The sequence below is a fragment of the Strigops habroptila genome, chromosome 7, assembly GCF_004027225.2.
Source record: "Strigops habroptila isolate Jane chromosome 7, bStrHab1.2.pri, whole genome shotgun sequence".
In the NCBI taxonomy this organism is placed as follows: Eukaryota; Metazoa; Chordata; class Aves; order Psittaciformes; family Psittacidae; genus Strigops; species Strigops habroptila.
Genome location: NC_044283.2, coordinates 29,317,308 through 29,336,772, shown reverse-complemented (window position 1 = coordinate 29,336,772; position 19,465 = coordinate 29,317,308). Strand labels below are relative to the sequence as shown.

At 40.7% G+C, this 19,465-nt stretch overlaps 1 protein-coding gene across 14 annotated transcripts in view; it reads right to left on the bottom strand.

Moving 5' to 3' along the window:
• Positions 1-19,465, bottom strand: part of CRACD (capping protein inhibiting regulator of actin dynamics) — a 125,306-nt gene that overhangs the window by 21,861 nt on the left and 83,980 nt on the right. For 8 of the 14 annotated variants that reach the window (XM_030491285.1, XM_030491282.1, XM_030491286.1 and 5 more), the window contains 2 exons: positions 15,276-15,444; positions 3,128-3,263 (listed from right to left, as the gene is read on the bottom strand). In XM_030491285.1, coding sequence (XP_030347145.1) covers positions 3,128-3,247 — 120 coding nt within the window. In that variant the 5' untranslated portion in view covers positions 3,248-3,263; positions 15,276-15,444. Of the gene's footprint in view, positions 1-3,127; positions 3,264-15,275; positions 15,445-18,465; positions 18,623-19,465 lie in introns of those variants that run through there. The other 6 variants (XM_030491293.1, XM_030491294.1, XM_030491291.1 and 3 more) reach the window with 2 other exon arrangements.

Below are 19,465 nucleotides of genomic sequence, written 5' to 3'. Positions count from 1 at the left end.
TTTTTTCCTGTTGCTATCAAAAAGAGAGAATAAACTGGAAAGCATCATGTAATGTAAGAAGTTACACTGGAATAGCTGGAGGCTTTAGAAAGTGAACTAGATGCAAAATTAACATATAAACCTACTGAAAAGGAGGAAAATAAGAAAGTGTTACCACAGATGTTTCGGATATAAGATGCAGGGAGGGAACTATTCCACTTTCCACTGCTGAAGGAGCATGTGTTTTGTGGTACTTCAAGAAAGATTTTGGGAGCATCCAAAATAGAAGAATGGTGAAGATGTGAACTGTAAATGGCTCTCTAGAGGTATGTGTTTGCAGCAAATCCAGTTGCAAATGGAGATTTTGGTGTACAGCGGCAGTGAACCACTTACAGTCGCTCATGTGTTAAGAGCAAGACTTTCTGGAGAAGCATGAATATACTTACAGGATCTGTGGCATTTGTCACCTGAGTGTCTCCTTGCAGACTACCAAAAGCAAAGAAGATTCAAGTAAGAAAATTGGAAGCTCATTTCCGGGGCTTACTATATCACAAGAAAAAGGGGATCTGTCCCAGAAATGCTGTAATAATTAAGAAAAAAAAAAAAAAAAAGAAAGATAAATTCAGTTTATAAAGTGAAGACAATTGTCAAATATGAAGAAAACAATTAGGCTGCAGTGGCACTAGAAGGTAGTTGCAACAAAGAAGTTAACTGTAAGAAATACAAAGCTGGGCAGTCATGCATTGAAAATTCACTCCCAATTCTATAAAATGCAGAGCATGGAGTTAAAAGATAATAGCTTTGAGATTTAGTAAATGACTTTGTAGCCTTGTTGAGATCTGGGCAATATCAAACAGAAACAAGAGGAACGGCTGGTAGAATACAAGTACGCAATGCGCAGTAGGGGAAGCACCAGCTTGATCATCAGCTAAGACATGTTAATGACTAAACGAAATGGCATTCAAAACTAAACAGCCATTAGGTCTGACAGGAAGAAAATGATTGGGGACATTCATCATTTCAAAGCCAGGGAAATGTGAATTTAAAAAGTGGTCTTTTATATTTTGACAAAGAAGTCTGGATTCCCAAGACATGTTTTATCATAATTAGTATCTATGTAAGAAATGGGTGTTTTACAGATTTACAGAGCAGAGGGCTTGTTTATTTTAAACCACATGGCCGCATGAAACAGAGAAGATGTAGCCCAGTAGCTGCTAGTGCAATAAGCCATATGCCATAGTCAACACTTAATGTTTCTTGCAGCTCACTGCCACAGCCTCATGGATACCAGGTGGCCTGAGATACTTTAAGTGAAGGGAAGAGGCAGAGAACGAGCTGTCCTCCTGCCTCCAGAGGCAGAAGCAGTGCCACACCACGGCACTGTAACAGCAAAAGGGAGATAATGGCTTAGATGCATCAAGACACTAACACTCAAAACAAGTTTCCTTTTTACATGCTACAGTTCTTCTGGGTCTGAAACAACAACTCTTCTGTTCATTTATTGACAACTTCTGGCAAACATCAGTAGCAGGAAGAAGAGTCACAGCTGCAAAGTGCGAGGAAGCAGTTCTAAAACACTTTGATTCAAGAAACCCCCCCCCCAACCCAGGACACCCACTAACCTAAGAAAGGGAAGGATGTAAAAACACGCTCCCAGAGTTTCTTTTAGGTTTGTTCTGACACACTGCTACATTTACATTTTAATACATTCCTTGTGTATTATTCACAGTTCTGTATCCAGATCTCAAGCACCAGATCCCGAGAAACAAAATTACTTCAGTGTTAAGAGTACCAATGCCTAGGTACCATCTCTTAGCAGGTTCAGACTGGCTTTCTGCACCAGATCTTAAAAGCTAGCAGATCCAAAGGACAAGGAAAAGGCTGCTTTTACCAAGGCAGATGGCTTCAGGCAACACAAAATAACTTCAGGATACACAAAGGCTATTGGATGTTAACAAGAAATCAGGCTTTTCTAAGCAGAAAGTAGGTGGGCTTTGTATCCAAAGGACACTAAAGCATTCTGCAAGACACATCCAACTACCTCTTTTGGTAGAGTCTTTGCCCAGAGTCAGCAGTCATTTAAAATACAATGGTTTCTAGCCTGGAAATTAGCATGCATCAAATCCACCTGACCCAGAGAAATTTAAGCTGAAAAACCAACACAGAGAAATTGGAGCTGTCCTAGTGGGGTTTCTACTTCAAAGGTTATCCACAGTCAGCACAGCCAATGTTGTTCAGGTGCTCTCTCTGCTGACAGCACTGGGCAAGAAGGACCAATTTAATCCTCAAGGTTGGATCTGTCTACCGTGCATAATGTCTCACTCACCAGAAAAGATGGACCATCAATAGACTTTGGAGGTAAAAGAAATCAGTGGTATTTTACTAGTTGGCTGCAGGGTAACAGCATTTGTACAGCATTAAAAATTTATCAGCATTTTGACAGGACATGTCAGCATCTTGAGCAATAAACTGAAACATACTTCTGAAGGGCAGCTCTTTCAAGGTCTAGAAAGGCAAAAGACATAGTGCTGGGCATCTTACAGATGTATGAGAAGTAAAGCAAAAAATTAGTTAGAGCACTAATAGGACAGAGTTCTGGAAAATAAGGGAAAAGAGGTCATGTAAAAGCTCTTTAGAAGCAAATACCCAAATGCAGTGTTTATGTACGTATGTGTTTGCTTTGGAGAGATACACATACACACCTTTCATGACGAGCATTGAGAGGACAGGGAGAAAAAAAAACAAACTATGATTCTATGATAATTATATCAGGTCTGCAAAGTCATCTCACTCTGCATGTCACTCCCTGACACCAACACTACCCTCATTTTTTCACTCAGTACCTCTGTAGGTCTCGGGCATATAGATCAGAACATGTCAAAACCATTAGTTCAATTCGAATGAGTTCCACAAGATGCAGCCATTTCTGCAGATTTCCTTGCAACATCACTGAGGTATCTTTCAAGACCAAAACCTAGATCTTCTGCAGATTATCTGAATTATTTCCATGGCCAGACAACTTAAATGGCTGAGAAACTGGCCCACCCAAGGCTATTGGAAAAGCAATCAATCTTTATCCACATTTAACACATTCTGGAGACCATCTTCCACCACATTTTAAATATTTCTCCCACTTACAATTTCTTACCTGAAGAGTTTTGACTTTTCCTAAAACGTTCTCCTGTGACATTGCTTGGATGGCCTGTTCACTCTCTGTTCTCCCATCAGGTATAAAAACACTGTCATGGGAAAAAGCTCGACTGCCCATAGAATAGTGGGAGGACCTGGAAAAAACAATTAAGAAGTAAATAAACTCAGTAAGTAATTTATGAGTGTGACTCTTGATATCATAGCTCTCCTGCTGTGTAGATTTTTCCCTTCCTTTTTCCTTCTATGTAAAAGCTTTGAACATTCTCAGAAGAGAGGTATCCAAACAGGTTTTATTATCAGCAGTTTAACGGAGGTACACAGTTCCTTCACACACCGTTTTCCTCCTTGGAAGGCCATAGAGCAGGGTGTTTTTAGTAGGTGTGTTGAGAAGTTCAATCAATTTTCCTTAGAAGTCTCAAATCTAAATGTTACTTTTAGGATACAGAGTAGATGATGATGATGAATAAATTATCAGACTGCATATTTAAGACAGCCTGCATTTGTGCTTAGTCCCAATGCTTGGGACCTGCTGTCATTCTTAGTTAAAAAATGGCAGCATGTTCCAAGCAAAGGTAGTTCTGTAATACAAAAAGAGGTAATGCACTCTAATAACCTACTTCTAGACCTCATTTAGCTGAGTACTTACCTCCTCCTATCACCATGAGTATGATCACGCTGACAATTAATGTTATCATCAAACCGCCAAACTGATAAGAAGCTTATTACACCAGCCCATGTGTGTTTGATTACAAACAGAGAGCAAGAGATGCCCGTGTTCCACTGTTAAACTAAAGACCAATGCCAAGGAGGAGAGTGTGACATGAATGACCTAGTTATATGACTCTGCTCTAAATCCATGGGCCAATGGGTGAAACAGAAAGTGTTTTAGTTTACTGGAAATTTTGAAGGCTCATCAATAAAACTGAGAATTTAGGAAAAAAAAAAAAAAGTTTGTGGGTTGTTACTTTGCGATTTAGGGGCATTCTGGGGGGAATAAATTAGTTTGAAAGTCGTGTTTTGTCTTGCCTAGAATATTTCACACTCAGTGGAAAGGCAATGAAATACAGACATGATTAAAGACACAGTAGAAGAAAACCGAACAACTGAGAGGTCTTAAATTTCTCCTTGTAATAACCTATTGGCAACTCTACAGAACCCATTTATAGCTTCAGTAAACAAACAATCTGGAGAAAAAAAATAGATATTTTTTTATACCGATCGAACCACCACAACCTTCTACATCTGATAAAAACAATATAAAAAAATGCTTCAGCAAAAGCAAGGATGAAGATACTTCCAGAGTGATGGGGAAGTAAAACAACAAGAAAAATTAAAGCCTCACATATTTAAGAAAATCAGTATATTATCTTTTCTTCGCTATTAAGCCATTCTAATTGTTTATAAAGTGTTCAAGATTATTCTATTCTTACTTTGGAAAAAAGTTTGGAATGTAATTATTACATTTTTGTCTCATTTTTTTCCTGGGATATAAACATAATCTTTTTAAGTAAAAACCAATAATCTTTTCTTACCAAGGAAGAATGTTACATAGGGTTACATTAACCTTTTATAACTGATTAAATGATAGGTTACTTTTGACTTTTATAACAAAATTTCCTACAGGTAACCTGAAAATAATGGGGAGAAAAGCACCTCACCACCTCTTCCTCTCTTTAGTTTCTATATGTAAACTGCATTTGCACTCACAAAATAATCCAACCTTTTGTGGAGAACACATTCAGCTCTCTGTATCATTTCACCCTTAATGCAATCACAAACTAACTGAAAAACTATTTTTTATCCAGAGTTACTATTTGAGCAACATGCTTCATTTGAAACTGTGATGGTGTTGGCTGGGGTAGAGGTCATTCTCTTCGTGGTAGCTGGTATGGGGCTATGTTTTAGATTTGTGCTGGAAACGTTGATAATAGGGATGTTTTTGTTACTGCTGAGCAGTGCTAACACAGTCAAGGTCTTTTCTGCTCCTCACCCCACTCCGTAGCGAGTAGGCTGGGGGTGCACAAGGAGTTGGGAGGGGACACAGTCAGGACAGCTGAACCCAACTGACCACAGGGATGTTCTGTATCATATGGTGTCATGCTCAGGATATAAAGCTGGAGGAAAAAGGATGAAGGAGGGATGTTCAGAGTGATGGCTTTTGTCTTTCCAAATAACCATTATGTGTGACGTAACCCTGCTGTCCTGGAGATGGCTGAACACCTGCCTGCAATGGGAAGTGGTGAATGAATTCCTTGTTTTGCTGCGCTTGTGAGTGGCTTTTGCTTTCCCTATTAAACTGTCTTTATCTCAGCCCACGAGATTTCTCACTTTAACTCTTCCGATTCTCTCCCCATTCCACCAGGGGGGTGGTGAGTGAGTGGCTGCATGGGTCGTAGTTGCTGGCTGGGGTTAAACCATGACAGAAACAAACCAGCACACAATCAAGGAAAGAGCTGATCAAGAATTCACGATGTTTTTAGTCATCAAAAAGGAGGCACATTCAACTGATGCTATATTCTATTTTCGTGGTTCGGGGTTTGTTGGGTTTTTTTATTAAAAAACACAACTTGATTGCCTTTGGCTGCTAAAGGTATGACACCTTCTCTTAGAAACCTTCTATTAGAGGAACCATAAAAGCATATTTTTAAACCCTCTTCTAAAAAGGTTTCTATTCCAAATACTCATGATTCAGCCTGTACACAGAGCTGTGGTAAAATTACATGGCACTGGAATATATCTACCTTATTTGGCCATCCAAGAATCTGCCTGTGAACCACAGTTTGAGAAATTCACTTTAAACAGAGACAAATTCCTAGCAGGCCTGACTTGCAAAACGAGTGGTTTGACATGAAGCTGACTGAAAGCTGGCTTTTTTCATATAACCATGTAGGTCTGTTAGAACCGAAAGCTCCAGCACTACATTCAACAAGGGGAAAAAAGTCTGTATTCACAGCCAAAACTGAGGGAAAGAGGCAAAATTTGACAAACCACCTCATGCCAACCCCTCCTGCATTTGCTTGGTTCAATATGTGAAACTGCTGCAGGAGCAGAAGGCAAGGCCAGTGAGAATTTATTGTTTACTATTTACCTTTGAGCTGAGAGATCTGCTGAGGATGCACAATCCAGGTCATACTGTGGTCCAGAGAGGATTGTCTCTCAAAGGTTTTTCCAGCAATACTGTGGCTCAGATGCTTGTGGCTTTGTCTCACAACTATTCACTGTGCATATGACACCATCCTCACCTTTCACTGTCCAGTGGGTTGGTGTTCTCATACTTAAAACTAGACAGCTCATGTTTGTTCCTATTGTTTGTCACAAATAATTAGTAGGTGAGGATTGTAATTCAGGCACCAAAGAGCTCAGTGACTTTTTTGCAAGTCGGTTTTGACCTTACTAATGAATCTGTTAATATTTAAGTCAGGAACAGCCAACCTGCAGCTTTTGAACTGAACAGGGTTTGCTTGCAGTTGAAACCCCAAAGCTTCAGCTGACCAGCAGCAGGGGTGCTATGGCAGGAGGAACTGCCTCATAATCTGAGTCCCTGAAATGGAAGAAAAGAGCAAGTGCTGTAGTCAGTGCTGGAGGACTGCCTAGGACATGGCTGCTGATGATCTTCCCCACCCTGCTACGTACCTGAGGATACCTTTAATGATTTAGTCTCACCTTCTGCCTGTAAACTAGTCCAATGAATCTCCTGGCAGTTTGAGATACACAATGCACTTACTTCCGGCTATGTGCAGATTTGGGTTTATGGCTAGTGTGATGACACTTGTTAAAATGCCGTTTAAAGCTTCCTTTGGGACATTGGGTTATGTGAAATGGCTTGGGAGGTTCATGTGACCTGCAATTATAAGTACATCACCACTGAAAGTCCAACCCTATTTTGACAAGTGCACACAATGGTACTAGTGGCAGGTTAGGACCACGCTAAGCACATATAGCATCTCTGACATTCTCCCATACGCCAACCGATTTCAGTTTAGGCACTTCCACATTACATGGCATCACACATTTTTGTTTTCATAGAGATGAAGCCAAAAATATTTGAAAACTTTTGTCCGTTTTTGTTCTTTTATTAACTTGCTTCCAAAACAAACATACTCCAAATTGTCAGAACACATGAAACATTCACAAGAAACCCTGCAATTCATTAACCAAAGACTTTTCTCTATAGTATCCCCTTAAAATGCTTTGCATAGACTGGATATTTCAGAACTGGGTGACTAAGCAGTTTTTCTAGCTACATGTCCAATAACCTGTTTTAAGAATTTTGCTTAAATGTCTATGTAGGCTAAAGTACATTGGAAAAACATGTTTACACATTGTAGTGACCTAGTTTCTTTAACAGGTGAGTTTAAATACAGTTTAAGGTGATTTCCAGGCTACTTGAACTTTCTAAAAGGTCTCTTATTTTACTTATTTGGAGCCCACAATCCTTTCAAATCTTCCCAGCTTTGAGTTTGACAGATGACATCACAAAGGTCTTTTTTCTACCTCTTTTTTCCGCTCTCCTCATGTTATACTTTCAGAAAGACTGGATTTCTTTTAAGTCATACTACAGTATGAATAATTGAGTTTCCTTCACTGCTACCACCACTCCCATCTCCAAAGTTTTGCTCAGAAGCCCTTATAGAGTAGTGGTCTCACAATCCACATTTACAGTCTGTGCTTCAGAAAGCCTTCCCTCAATTAAAAGTCATGTCGACATCAAGTATGGCTTTTAATAGATTCATGGTATGTCAGAGGCCTGGGCTACAGATATAGCCATGGTTGAAGGTATTCCAGTTTCAAATTGCCATATCACTTCCAGGAGATGTGAGAAAACAGGGGCATCAGCTTATGAGCACTTCTATTGATAATACTGATGATGACACTTCAGAGGCTGTTTGTGCTGAAAATAATTGAATCATCATCTGACTCACTTCCAGAAACCTGACTAAATTAAATGAATTATGGATGTGCTATACCAAAATACAAAGCACTTTAGAAAATCCTTAAAGATGTTCGCTCTGAAGATACGTTGCAACCCAAGTATCATGTTCCAGTTTCAGTTCCAATACACAAATGTTCAAAACTCATTTTCTCATACTCGGAGCAAAGTTAAATTCCATTTGCTGAGTTTTCTTTGCCACACCAGTGTCCCTCTTCAGATTCCTGAAGGCAGATCAGAATACTTGGTTTCTCAGCGAAACTAAGAACATGCTTTTCACACTCTTTCGTTAGGATGAAATTCTGAAGAACTACTACATTTTTGAAAACATAAGAGGGGTTCTTTGATACACGTGGGCTTTGGCACAAAAGGAGTGCGCCGCAATATATCTTCATCTTGAGGGTACCCCAGAAGCATAAAAGTACAGCAGAGCCAACCATCCCACAGGATTTTTATAAATAATGAAGGTGGGAAATAGAGCAAGACATGGAGTATGAGGACTACACCTCATCTTGACCATAGACGTAACGTGGACTTCTAGCCCAGGCTTAACTGTATTTAGCTGCAAGAAGACTTTCTTCAGATATATCTCACCCCTAACTGGCTTTCTTCTGCACAAAATAAATATGTTTCTCAGACACTATGTTTAACTCGGTGCTGACATATCCATTTCCCTGGAAATGGAGAACACCTTCTGTTCTATCTCAGACTTCTGGAAGAATCCCAGAAAAACACGGATAAAACAGATTACATAGATATTGGAAGCATCACAGCTCTAAGGTATCTATGTATGAATCTGACTTGCAAAAAATCTATATGTAGTAACCCCTCTTTCCATTGCTCATTCTTGCTGAGGTGTCTGTGCATGCTAAGAAACTAGGAAAAGTGAAACAAATCCCTCACAGCAGAATGGGACCACTCTGAGCTTACAAGAAAAACCTTACTCCTCTCCCATGAAGACCAGGAAACAGAGAGATTGCTTTTTGGACCCCCATCAGACATTCACTGCTATGCATTGTTATCTGTTCAGGATGTGATTTTCCATCAGCTCTGGATACTCCTCATCAGGCCTGCGTGAGGTACCACCCTTTGTCCCTTTATCCTCCTCCCTGTGTGTTCCTATCACCTCTTTTGTGCCTGCTTAGTGCTCATGGTTCACATGAAACAATACAGAGATCTCTGCTGTCTGGATATCTAACTACTAAAAAAACCTCCCAAACCAAACCCAATAAAAGTCAAAAAACCACACAACTTCCTGGTTTGGCTGAGCAAACACTGACACACATGCCAGCTGTATGTCCAAAGAGCTGCTGGAAAGAGTTGGACAACTGCAGTCCAGATTTCAATCAGCATTTACTCCTGTAAGACTGCACCCGTAAGTACATCAGACTATGTTCAGGGATAATACCAGGCAGAATACAAAGCTAAGTTTACCTCAGTACTGATGGCTATTATGGTTTAGACCCCATTTTTCTCCAGAGCTCTCTCCTCTCAAAGACAAACATGGGGCCCTTAAAAAGGGGATGTTTTGCCAGCAGGGAACACCAGGGTCTCAGCTCTTGCATAATCCCATATCGGTGCATTGCTGTAGTACAGAAAGCTTGCACTACCAGTTGCTTCTTTGGTGTGTCATAAGTGTTCCTCCCACTCTGATATTAAAGAGTTAGAAATAGAAACTGAAAAATAAAGGGAAAGAATGATTTGTTCTGTTCTTTCATGTTTGTAGAGACGGACTCCAAAAAAACCCCAGTCTCATGACTTTTACTCTTTTAGATTTCCATTAGAAACTGATTCTGTAATAATTAGAGATCAGAGTCAACTTTTTAACATAAAACTATTTTTAACACTAAAAAAATAACAAAGCATGCAAAGCAAGCATGAATTTATTTTAGCCAGGTATTGACCCTTAGCATAATCCCTTCAAAGACATCTGAGAGTCACCTCCCAGAATAGTCACCCCCAGGGAAATGACAAGTGCAGTGATAGGTTGCCTTTACTTAATGTTTTGTTTTAAAAGAGAAATCTGATTCCAGCTCTTTGCATATCCCATGAATGTCCCTGGGGCAGCTAGCAATGGAAAACATAAATTGCATTTTCTAGTCATTCCAGAGATGCATTAATACTGTAATAGAGGAAAATGGATTGTAATTATGAGCTGTATTTTTTAGTATCCTCTCTTTCATCTGTCATGCTGGAATGTGAGTTTTGGTTCTAACTCACGCCTAGATGGAGAATATTGCCCATGCTGCAACGTAACTCTGAGTTACAACTGTGCTCAGACAGCACGTTGCTTCATTGCATTAACAAACCCGTAAATGCGGTCCTTACAAGCTGAACAGGCAAAAGGGAGATATTGTCAGCAAGGTAGTTGAATGATTCTTTTTCACAAAGTAAACTTAGAGATCATTTCTGTGTTCCGATGTATCCAGATCACCTTCAGAAACGGTCGAATCTCAGGGCACTAACTCTGGGAAAACTGCACATTCCCATTGTTACAACCCACCAGAGTTCCACTGATGCCAATTACCTGTTTTGCAGCCTCTGTGTTAGCAGTCCTGCTCATTTCAAAGATATCATGCAACATTATCTTATACAAAGCTCCAGTTTGGTGTCATCAGGGGATCTGTATCCTGTGACCTTACCATATCTATTTTTTTTTAAAGCAGACATCAAGCCTTGCTTTAAGTGGCTGAAACACCTTTAATACATGTTAATAATCTAACTAAAATAATCACAATTAAGGCCACAAAAAGTAACCAGGGGAAGTATAAAGAACCTGAGTACACTAATAAGGTTTAATGTCCCTGGCCAGCCTTCTCTGGTGCCTCCACACACATAGAGTCCAGGAGCTCTATTTAAGATGACAGTTGAGACTGTGGTCCCTGCCTGAGCTCTGCTGGAGGAGTGCTGGTTTCCAGCTCAGCCATAACTGTGCCTGGCCAGGAAAGCATTTGATCCAGACCTCAATTTGCAGACTGATTTCCTAGCTTGGCCCTGCCTTCTCAGCTATGGACCTGCAACATGATCAATGGATCTGATCCCAACCTACAGATTGTCTTCCCGGCTCAGCCTCAGACCGGCCTTGTCATCCACATATTGCCTTACCTGTACTCCTGGTTGGACCTGGCCACCATCCCAGCACCTCTCCTGCTTGCCTTGCTTAGATACTGTGGGACTGGGCCCTAGGAAACAAAGCCCCTACTGTGCAGTGGGATGCACCCTGGTGCCCTTCTCACCTTCCCTGAGGGAGCAGCCATGCCCTTGCTGCTGTCTGACAAGAAGGTAATGAGGTAGGACTAGACAGTTCTTGACACATGAATTTTATGTAATTACTCCCCAGATTGTCTATCTGAGAAAATCTCAGTATGCAGAGTGAAGAAAAGCATCACTCTAGTTTTCAGTAATACTGCAAGTGAAACCCAGCTTGAGGATTGTGGATAATTCACCTGTTATCACAGAAATATGCAGACTAGTGGAAGGAACAGAGCTCTAAATGGTCCAACTTTCACACTTGACCTGGCAATCCACTGCATGTGACACTATTCTATCAAACGGCAACATACATTTATGCAAAATTTGCTCTAAAATATGGCAAAATGTTAGTCTTGGCAGAAATAAGTGCTATATAGTGACTGCATTTAGCTATAAAGGAAGGAAAGGAAGGGACCTGACACAAGTCAGGAAAATCCAAGTGTGCTTTGTTTCTAAGAGCCATACAATGTCCGTATGCTCTGTTTGAGCTTGAAGAGATACTTGCTGAAATCAGAGTGCTGCCAAGATGAGGTCTCCAGTGCACTCGAAATGGGGCACTTACAAAGAAAATAAGGAAACTGACAAAAGCCAATTGCAAAAATCAGGCTAATAAGCAAAAGGAAAAGAAAAATCCCAGTGTATGGAAATCAGACGTGACAGAGGAATGTATCTTGGTAGCTCTTTGAAGCTGCAAGCAGGTAGATAGATAGCTGTTAACTGTTGGTCTGCATTGCTTCATACAGAACTGCCCAATGTTGCAAAAAAAGGGGTCCCATTTCATGGACAGGCACATTCAAAAACTGAAGTTTGCTGAGAGACTTTTCCCTGTGAGAAGATCAATATTATCGCACTTCAGCCTTGAAGACCTGACAGGTCTAATTGCAGGTCCTTTGAAATACTGCATTCAGCCCGAGTAAAGGCACTCTGCTGTACCCTGTGTAAGAATTTAACTCTCTGCTGCCTCTGCACATCAACCCAGAATGACAAATATTCTGTAGGGCACCACACTGCTAGCCTTTCAGGTATGTCTTGACAATGCTTGCTTAGTGTCAACTGGCAAATAAGACAAATACGAAACCTTATAAGGTGCCAAATCATAGCCTCAGAACAAAAGCTTTTGGAGACTTCAGCTAAGCTCTGCAAATATAACTTAACTTGTCTGGTAATAGGCATTTCTATCTCCCAGCTCATACGATTAGGACAGAAAGTTACTGTATACAGGTTTTAACTTTGTAAACTCAGTAAGGGCAGTAAAAAAGTGGGGAAAAAGAATTCCAGTCTTTCACAAGGCAGGGCAAGACAAAGTGCAGTAGGAAACCTCCCACCTGGGAATTGCAAAACAGCAAAAATGAATACATAGGTTGATGTGTGCATATATCAGGATACTAAGCAAGTTCTTTATATATGATGAGTCCAGGAAGTATCTGTAAGAAAGGATGGACAGGCAGATGTCTCAGGCTGCTTCCAACTCAGCTAGTCAATCTACACCCCATGCAGGTTACCTAAATTGCTCCTGGTATGTCTGCATCATCCGGTTGGAGCAGTCTCCATTAAAGAATCATTCATTAGCTCTGAGCAGGCTTGTAAGACAATACAACACACAGTGAAATACTAGCTTAGGCCTTGGAAGCAATACAGATGTCTTATTTAGTCTATGCTCATTTGTTTGCTTGTCTCTGCCTTCCCAGAGCAGCTTCCCCCTTTAGTATCTTTTCAAAATAGCTTCCTCTCCCCAAAAAACCCCCAAGAAGTCCACATGAAACACCTACAGGTAATAAATAATGTACTTTACATGTTGATGAAGAAACATAGCCCTATTAGGGATGTGGGAGCATCCCTGAACTTCTGTTGCAGATTTGGAACTTCATTAAGTTTTTCTAAATATAAGGTTGTTGTACATTCTTAAAGAGTTTGAAGCAAATGGCTTATAAAACTACTCAGGATTTTGGTTATATAAATGTAGTTATTTATATTTGTTCTGGTCCATTTCTATATGAATAGTAAAAGGTATGGCAACGTAGTTACTGTCAGACAACTTGTAAACAACTACATATATTATTTTACTTAGCCTATTTCTGCATTCAATTCATAAGCATTTGAAATTATAGTAAAGGCAAAAAAAAAAAAAAAAAATATAATGGGAGGAAGCCATGCTGCTGGAAACAGAAAGGAGTGGCAAAACTAAGTTCCCCAAAGCAATCTAATGCACTGCACTGAACATCTATACTTATTTAAGAGGAGTAATGTGGGAAACGCTACCTGCGAACTGAAAATAATTATCAAATCCCACCCACATCTGCACCTGACAGGAGAAAGCAATTTTTAACTGAGTATTCTAGCAGGCTAAAACAGAAGAACCCCTCACAAATCATAGGCACAGGACAAAATGTTCCACTTGAGATGAGACATGGGAGCCTTCACATGTGCTAAATCCCTGTCATTTAAATTGTGCAGCCTAATATATTCCACCAGAGGCTTACATTTATGCCTTTATCAATTAGAAAAAATAATACGTTTAACAATGCAAGCATTTAACAGTCTCTCAAGGGTCTGCCACACCTTCACTTCACTATTGAGGAATGATACAAGTTCCCATATCATTGTTTGTTTCTGGGCACGGCACTGCATTTTCAGTTACACCGAATGGGAAATCCCTGATAGCAAGATGATGTTCTTGGATTTGCTCTTGTTCACTAGTTTGCTCTTGAGGCAAAAGGTACTGGAACTTCCCACAGTCACTCGGCACCATGCACACAGGTAGTGCAATGCAATAGCAGTCAGCCACATTCCCATCTACAGTGTGGCTATGCTCAGTCTTGATTTTCTGAAAAGTTGGGACAGGCAAAAGAGGTGTACAAGATTGCACTGCAGAAAGCAAATGGGAAACCTAGAACTTACAGAATTTCACAGAATGGAACAAAAAAATCCAGAAGCTTAAAGAAAAAAAAGTAATTAAAAAAAAAAAAAAAAAAAATCACACTTTCACAGCTATGATTTTGCAGCACTGAAAATACCATGCAAGGTGATGTTTCTGAAGCACATTTATTTCTTGAGCAGAGGGATTTGTTATGTTTTTTTCGTCGTCTCAGATTGTTTGCTACTTTCAGACACTCACAATCCCCAGTGCAAACAGTTCCTTCTTTTCCAAAGAAGCAGGCTTTGACCAGCAGTCAACTAACCTCTCAGACTTTCAGTTGGAAAGTGAAATAAATATTAATGACCCAATCAGTTTGTGCATATGGTCTTATTTTTTTGTTGTGGTTGGGGTGGGTTTTCTTTTGGTTTGGTTTGGGTGGAGGCGGGGGGAGGGATTGTTTTCTGTTTTGGTTTTCTTTCTGTTCTGTTCCTAATTAGAGATTGTTGACAAGTTAACTCCGCAGTTTCTTTCTCCCACCATTTCTACAGAAAAGTCTCATGCTGTCCTTCTGTCGTCCTCCTTGCCACTGGAATATGATCTGATTTCCAGGTGCCTCTCTGACCTCTCTTCCTTCTACTCTACATTCAAATCGAGTGAGAATAAAAGCAGCCTGTTTGTTGGTCCCAATCACAATGCAAAAACTGTACGGGATAGACTGAGAGAGGATGTGTCTGTCCTGAGCCAGAGGAGAAGTACATAATAAAGTATCTGTACTTTAAAACACAGATGTCATTAATACCTCTGCTCAGGTGTTCACTATGGAGTTCTGCTAAACCACAGCGCCGGATTCAAATTCATTTCTGCTTCACCCTGGGATTTCCTTTTTGCAGACAAACACATGTACCCAATAAGTAACACAAGCAAGAAGTGAGACCTCAGGGTCTACAGCAACAGGTGTCACGTTCAGAGGAGGGACTGAGATGCACGCACTTCGTAAGAAGTGGTGTACAACTTGCTACCACTCAGCAGAGGTGGAATTTAATTCCATTAAAAGCAGGGAGAACAAGCCTTGTATTTGCATGGCTGGCAGCAGCGCTGTGTGCTTACCTCAGACCACCGTTTGCCTCTTCATCGGAGGAGAAGGTGCCGTTGCAGATGCTGCCAAAGGAGTGGCTGGGCTTCAGTTTGGCTTCCTCACAGTCTGGCACAGGCTCTCTTTTCTTCCTCTTGCCAAAGAGCTTCTTGAAAGGCTGGAATTTGCCTGCTTTTTTCTTGTCTGTGGATTACAAGACAGACAGGCGCAGGGCTGAGGGACGCAGCTCGCAAGCATGCACTGTGGCAGCAGGTTCAAAGGAAGAATGAGGTCAAAGAGCAAGTCACCAGCCTAACGCAGCCTGGCGCTTGCAATGTAAATGCAGGGCTGCAGCTTGCTGTTGACGCATCAGACTGACAAAGCAAAGGTAAGAGCACCAAAACATCGGCTCTTGGGTTTAAGGATTTGCTTGGAGGTAGCAAAGCAGCTCAACATTTGGATGAAGAGAGAGGGTAATTTTGCAGAGGCATAAAATTACACTGAGGCTCATTTTTAGGCTTTACACCACACTTCTAACCTTTTCTCCTAAAGACAAGCACTGCTTTGATCACTCTGCTTTGGCAGGTGCTGGATGCTCTGCTTTGAATTAAAAGCCATTGAAAACAACCAGCTGTATTTTACTTATGTAGCCTTGTAACTAGACAAGTCAATTTACAAATGAACAAGGAGAAAAGGATAAAGTTCTGTTAGTTGATGGGTTACTTCAATAAACATCCAGCTTTATATCAGCAAGTCAATACATTTTCCTGACTGCTTTTTCCCAAGTAACTGAAGACAGAATTTGACCAAGCATTTCTTCCTTGAGACACTTAGATTTTAAAAGCTCCACCAAAAAAAGCACAGCAAAAGACAAAATGACATGAGGACAGAAACAAGAGATGAAAAAGTTAACCAGAAAAAAAAAACCAAAGCAAAACTTCTTTTCCCCCACCAAAGACTGAAGAAAATAAAGGCAGCTCCAAACTACTTTCTCCATATCCACACATCTGTTGAAAAGAAGTACCAAGAGTTCCTTGTTAAGCACTGCCAAGAAAGGGTTAATTTCTTGGGACTGGGATGCAGCAAAGATTTTCTAAACATCACAACTGTCTAAGAGCTTCATTTCTTTTCTGCCTCTACTTAATTTTGCATTGAATCTACTTAAAACAAGCTAGTTTGTTGGGTTGTTTGAGGGTTTTTTTAAACCGACTTTTAGCCTCCTATTATAAGCCAGTTTGAGAAGCATCATGTTGTACATCATAGTGGCAAATATTTTCATAAGGTTTTTAAATCCTTATAGTGCTTTTCTCCCAGGCTGCATGCATACACACTGCCTCATTATGCTCTACTCTGCCTATAAGCTGTTGCTCAGCAGAAAGCAGTGGTTTGGTTGCAAAATACAGAGGCTCCCATAGGAACATTTGACCAGGAAACATGAAACATCTTCTGTAGGGCAATAGTATTCTTCAATACCACATCAGGTTTTACTTTCCACTCTGCTATACCCATGTACAGCAAAGCCACATCTGGGCAACACCCCTTTGTGGTTGCTGGAGGCATAACTACAAGGTATTCAGAAAGAGAAAATGTGCCCAAACCTATCTGGCTACTTCCAGTGACAAGTGGTTCCCAAACTGGTGCCAGCAAGCCTGCGTTGAACTAGGTGTGGGATCAAACTTACACAAAGAACAAAAAAGCCACTCTGTTAACCTATCTGTACCTGATTATGGATGAAGTAGGAAACCTAGATTGAAATATAGTCAAAGAAGCAACAGATAATAATTCTGCATTTCCTTTACAGATCACCAAGAAGTTTACACAGGTACCATTCTTCTCATTGAACAGTCAAGATAGAACATTTCTACAACTTCATTAAGACAACAAGGCACCCCAGTAGCAGCATAAATAAAAAAAAAAAATATTATGAACCTCAAATTCATGCCTAGCATCAGAATCTTTCAATCCGGAATCACTGACCCATAATAAGCAGACAAGAAAAACAACTGAAGCAGTAGTTTTACTAGTGTAGAAGAGAAAGCGGTTCAGAAGTTTATTCTCCCTGTCCCTTAGCTCTGCTTTCCATAAGCTGACCAACTGACATCTCCAGCCAGACCAACTGCTTGCTCCTCAATTCTGACTTTAGAGAAACATATTCTTACACGAAACCCCTAACAGACAGGGAGGCAGTCATGCAGAGAAAGACACAAATTATTGCTCTAGGCCACAGCTGCTCCAACCCTTCACGCGCCTCAGAGACTGCCTGCAAAAACTCATAAATCAAATGGTAGCACATACAGAGGAGAGAGCATCAGTACCAGACACAAGACTCAGTGAAAGAGCTGGTTTTCCACAGTTCCCACCTTGCGTCCTTCCTTAGCCTTCTTTGAAAGGGAAGGCTGTGTGATGCGTTTCTGTTGGTTAATGTAATTCACTGCATAAATCAATTCAACTACAACATTCTTAAAGTTTTTTCCTATGTTATTCCTCCACATTACCCTTGTCCCCTTCTCTTTTGGAGGTTTTCAGATATAACTGTGAATTACCTCATCAACTCTAAATCTACTGTACTGATTCACCAACTATGAATCTAGGTGTTGAACACATAAGACAGGTCAACACAGCTTTCATTTCATCAAAATGGGTGAAAGCCAACACGGTTGTTTCCAGACAAGATTTGTTTTTCTCCATGCGATTTAGCATGTCCCTTAGCTGTTTCCCCACTTCATACCCCATCATCACAGTTGTCACATTACTAAGTGTGAATTCTTTAAATGAGGCTTCATGACTCATTGCAAAACCAACAAACACTGCTCCCTGCGCAGGCTGCACACACTATTCCCTGTCCTGCCAGCAGAGAGATAAGGAGCAGCCATCCCTTCCAGGTTTCTAAGGAGGCAACAAATGACCACTAAGGCAAAGTCTATTTATGTAAATTTTCACAAGATATTATGGAGGAAGGTGTGGGATGATATCACCTACAGGGTAAAATGCTTTCTGTAACAGTAAAACAAGTACAAAAAGGAATCTAAACATTGGCAATGCAACAGACAATGCCCTGCACAAAAGCCTTTTGAGTCTCTAATGCGAGAGCTCAAACATGACTCATCCTTCCTGTCTATCTGAAAGAAAGAAATGGGATAGGAAAGGCTGAAGCTTGGGACATCCTATGCTGTCCATTTGTGTCAAGGACAATTGCTGAGATAGCCAGGAAACAAGTCTGCTTACATGGGCCATTTGGTTCTCTCCTTAATCACTGGAATGGGAATCCTGCAGATCCAGTCCCAGGAGAACAGGGGAAATCAGCAATTAGATCTTTTTTCCTGTCTGTTTGACAAGCCTCTCTTGTTCAAATCACTGTAAACAGTTAACAGCAAATCAGTTTTAAATCACAAAAAACATGAGGTGTGAAGGCGACAGATAAACAAGGTTGGATATGCTAGCTAGAATAACACAGCACATGTGGTAAATGCTCCCTTCTCAGCTTATTCCAGAAGAGTAGCAGAGCAGATTAGAATAATCTTTAACCTGTCATATAATTTGTCAGCTGCATAAAGACATGAAGTGCCTGACACAGAGCCAGTTAAAGTGGAGAACATTGGCATCATGAAGGCTGCACATGGTCCCTCCACTCCCAACGACTGATAGGAGCACCTACCCCTCTATCACATTTTATTTCACTCTAGGGTGCTCTCCAAGCAAGATGAAGGCAGATGCAATGGGCTTTATTGCTGGTAAATCAGGCACAGCCTCTGGCAAAGTCTTAGCGATGCACCAGCTGACAAGCCCCCATCAGATAGCTTGTAGTTAAACTGCTAAAATGTCACCCAAATCCATTGGGATTCCTAGGCTGTGATGCCTTTCAAAAACTGCACAGAGTCCTCAACACAAGCACAGATCAAATAAAAATTTAACTATCTCTCTTGCAGAGGGAAGAGATTTAAATGATTGGAAAGAGAGCAAGCGGTGTATCCCAAACAAGTACAATGCAAGGGTGAGGCTGCGCCACTGGATGGGACAGAGGAGATACCACCACCACTGGAATAATCTGAAAAATAATTTTCAAGCAAAGCAATCTTCACATGAAAAACAAAGTCTCACATAGTTGTAGAAGAGACACCTAAATCTGTAACAAGGTGTTGGTTCCTTTCAGCTTTTCCTCTTTGCTGCAGTTCTGAGGGCACTCATAGTAGCATGGGTGAGAACACCTGCAGGAAGGCACCTCTCC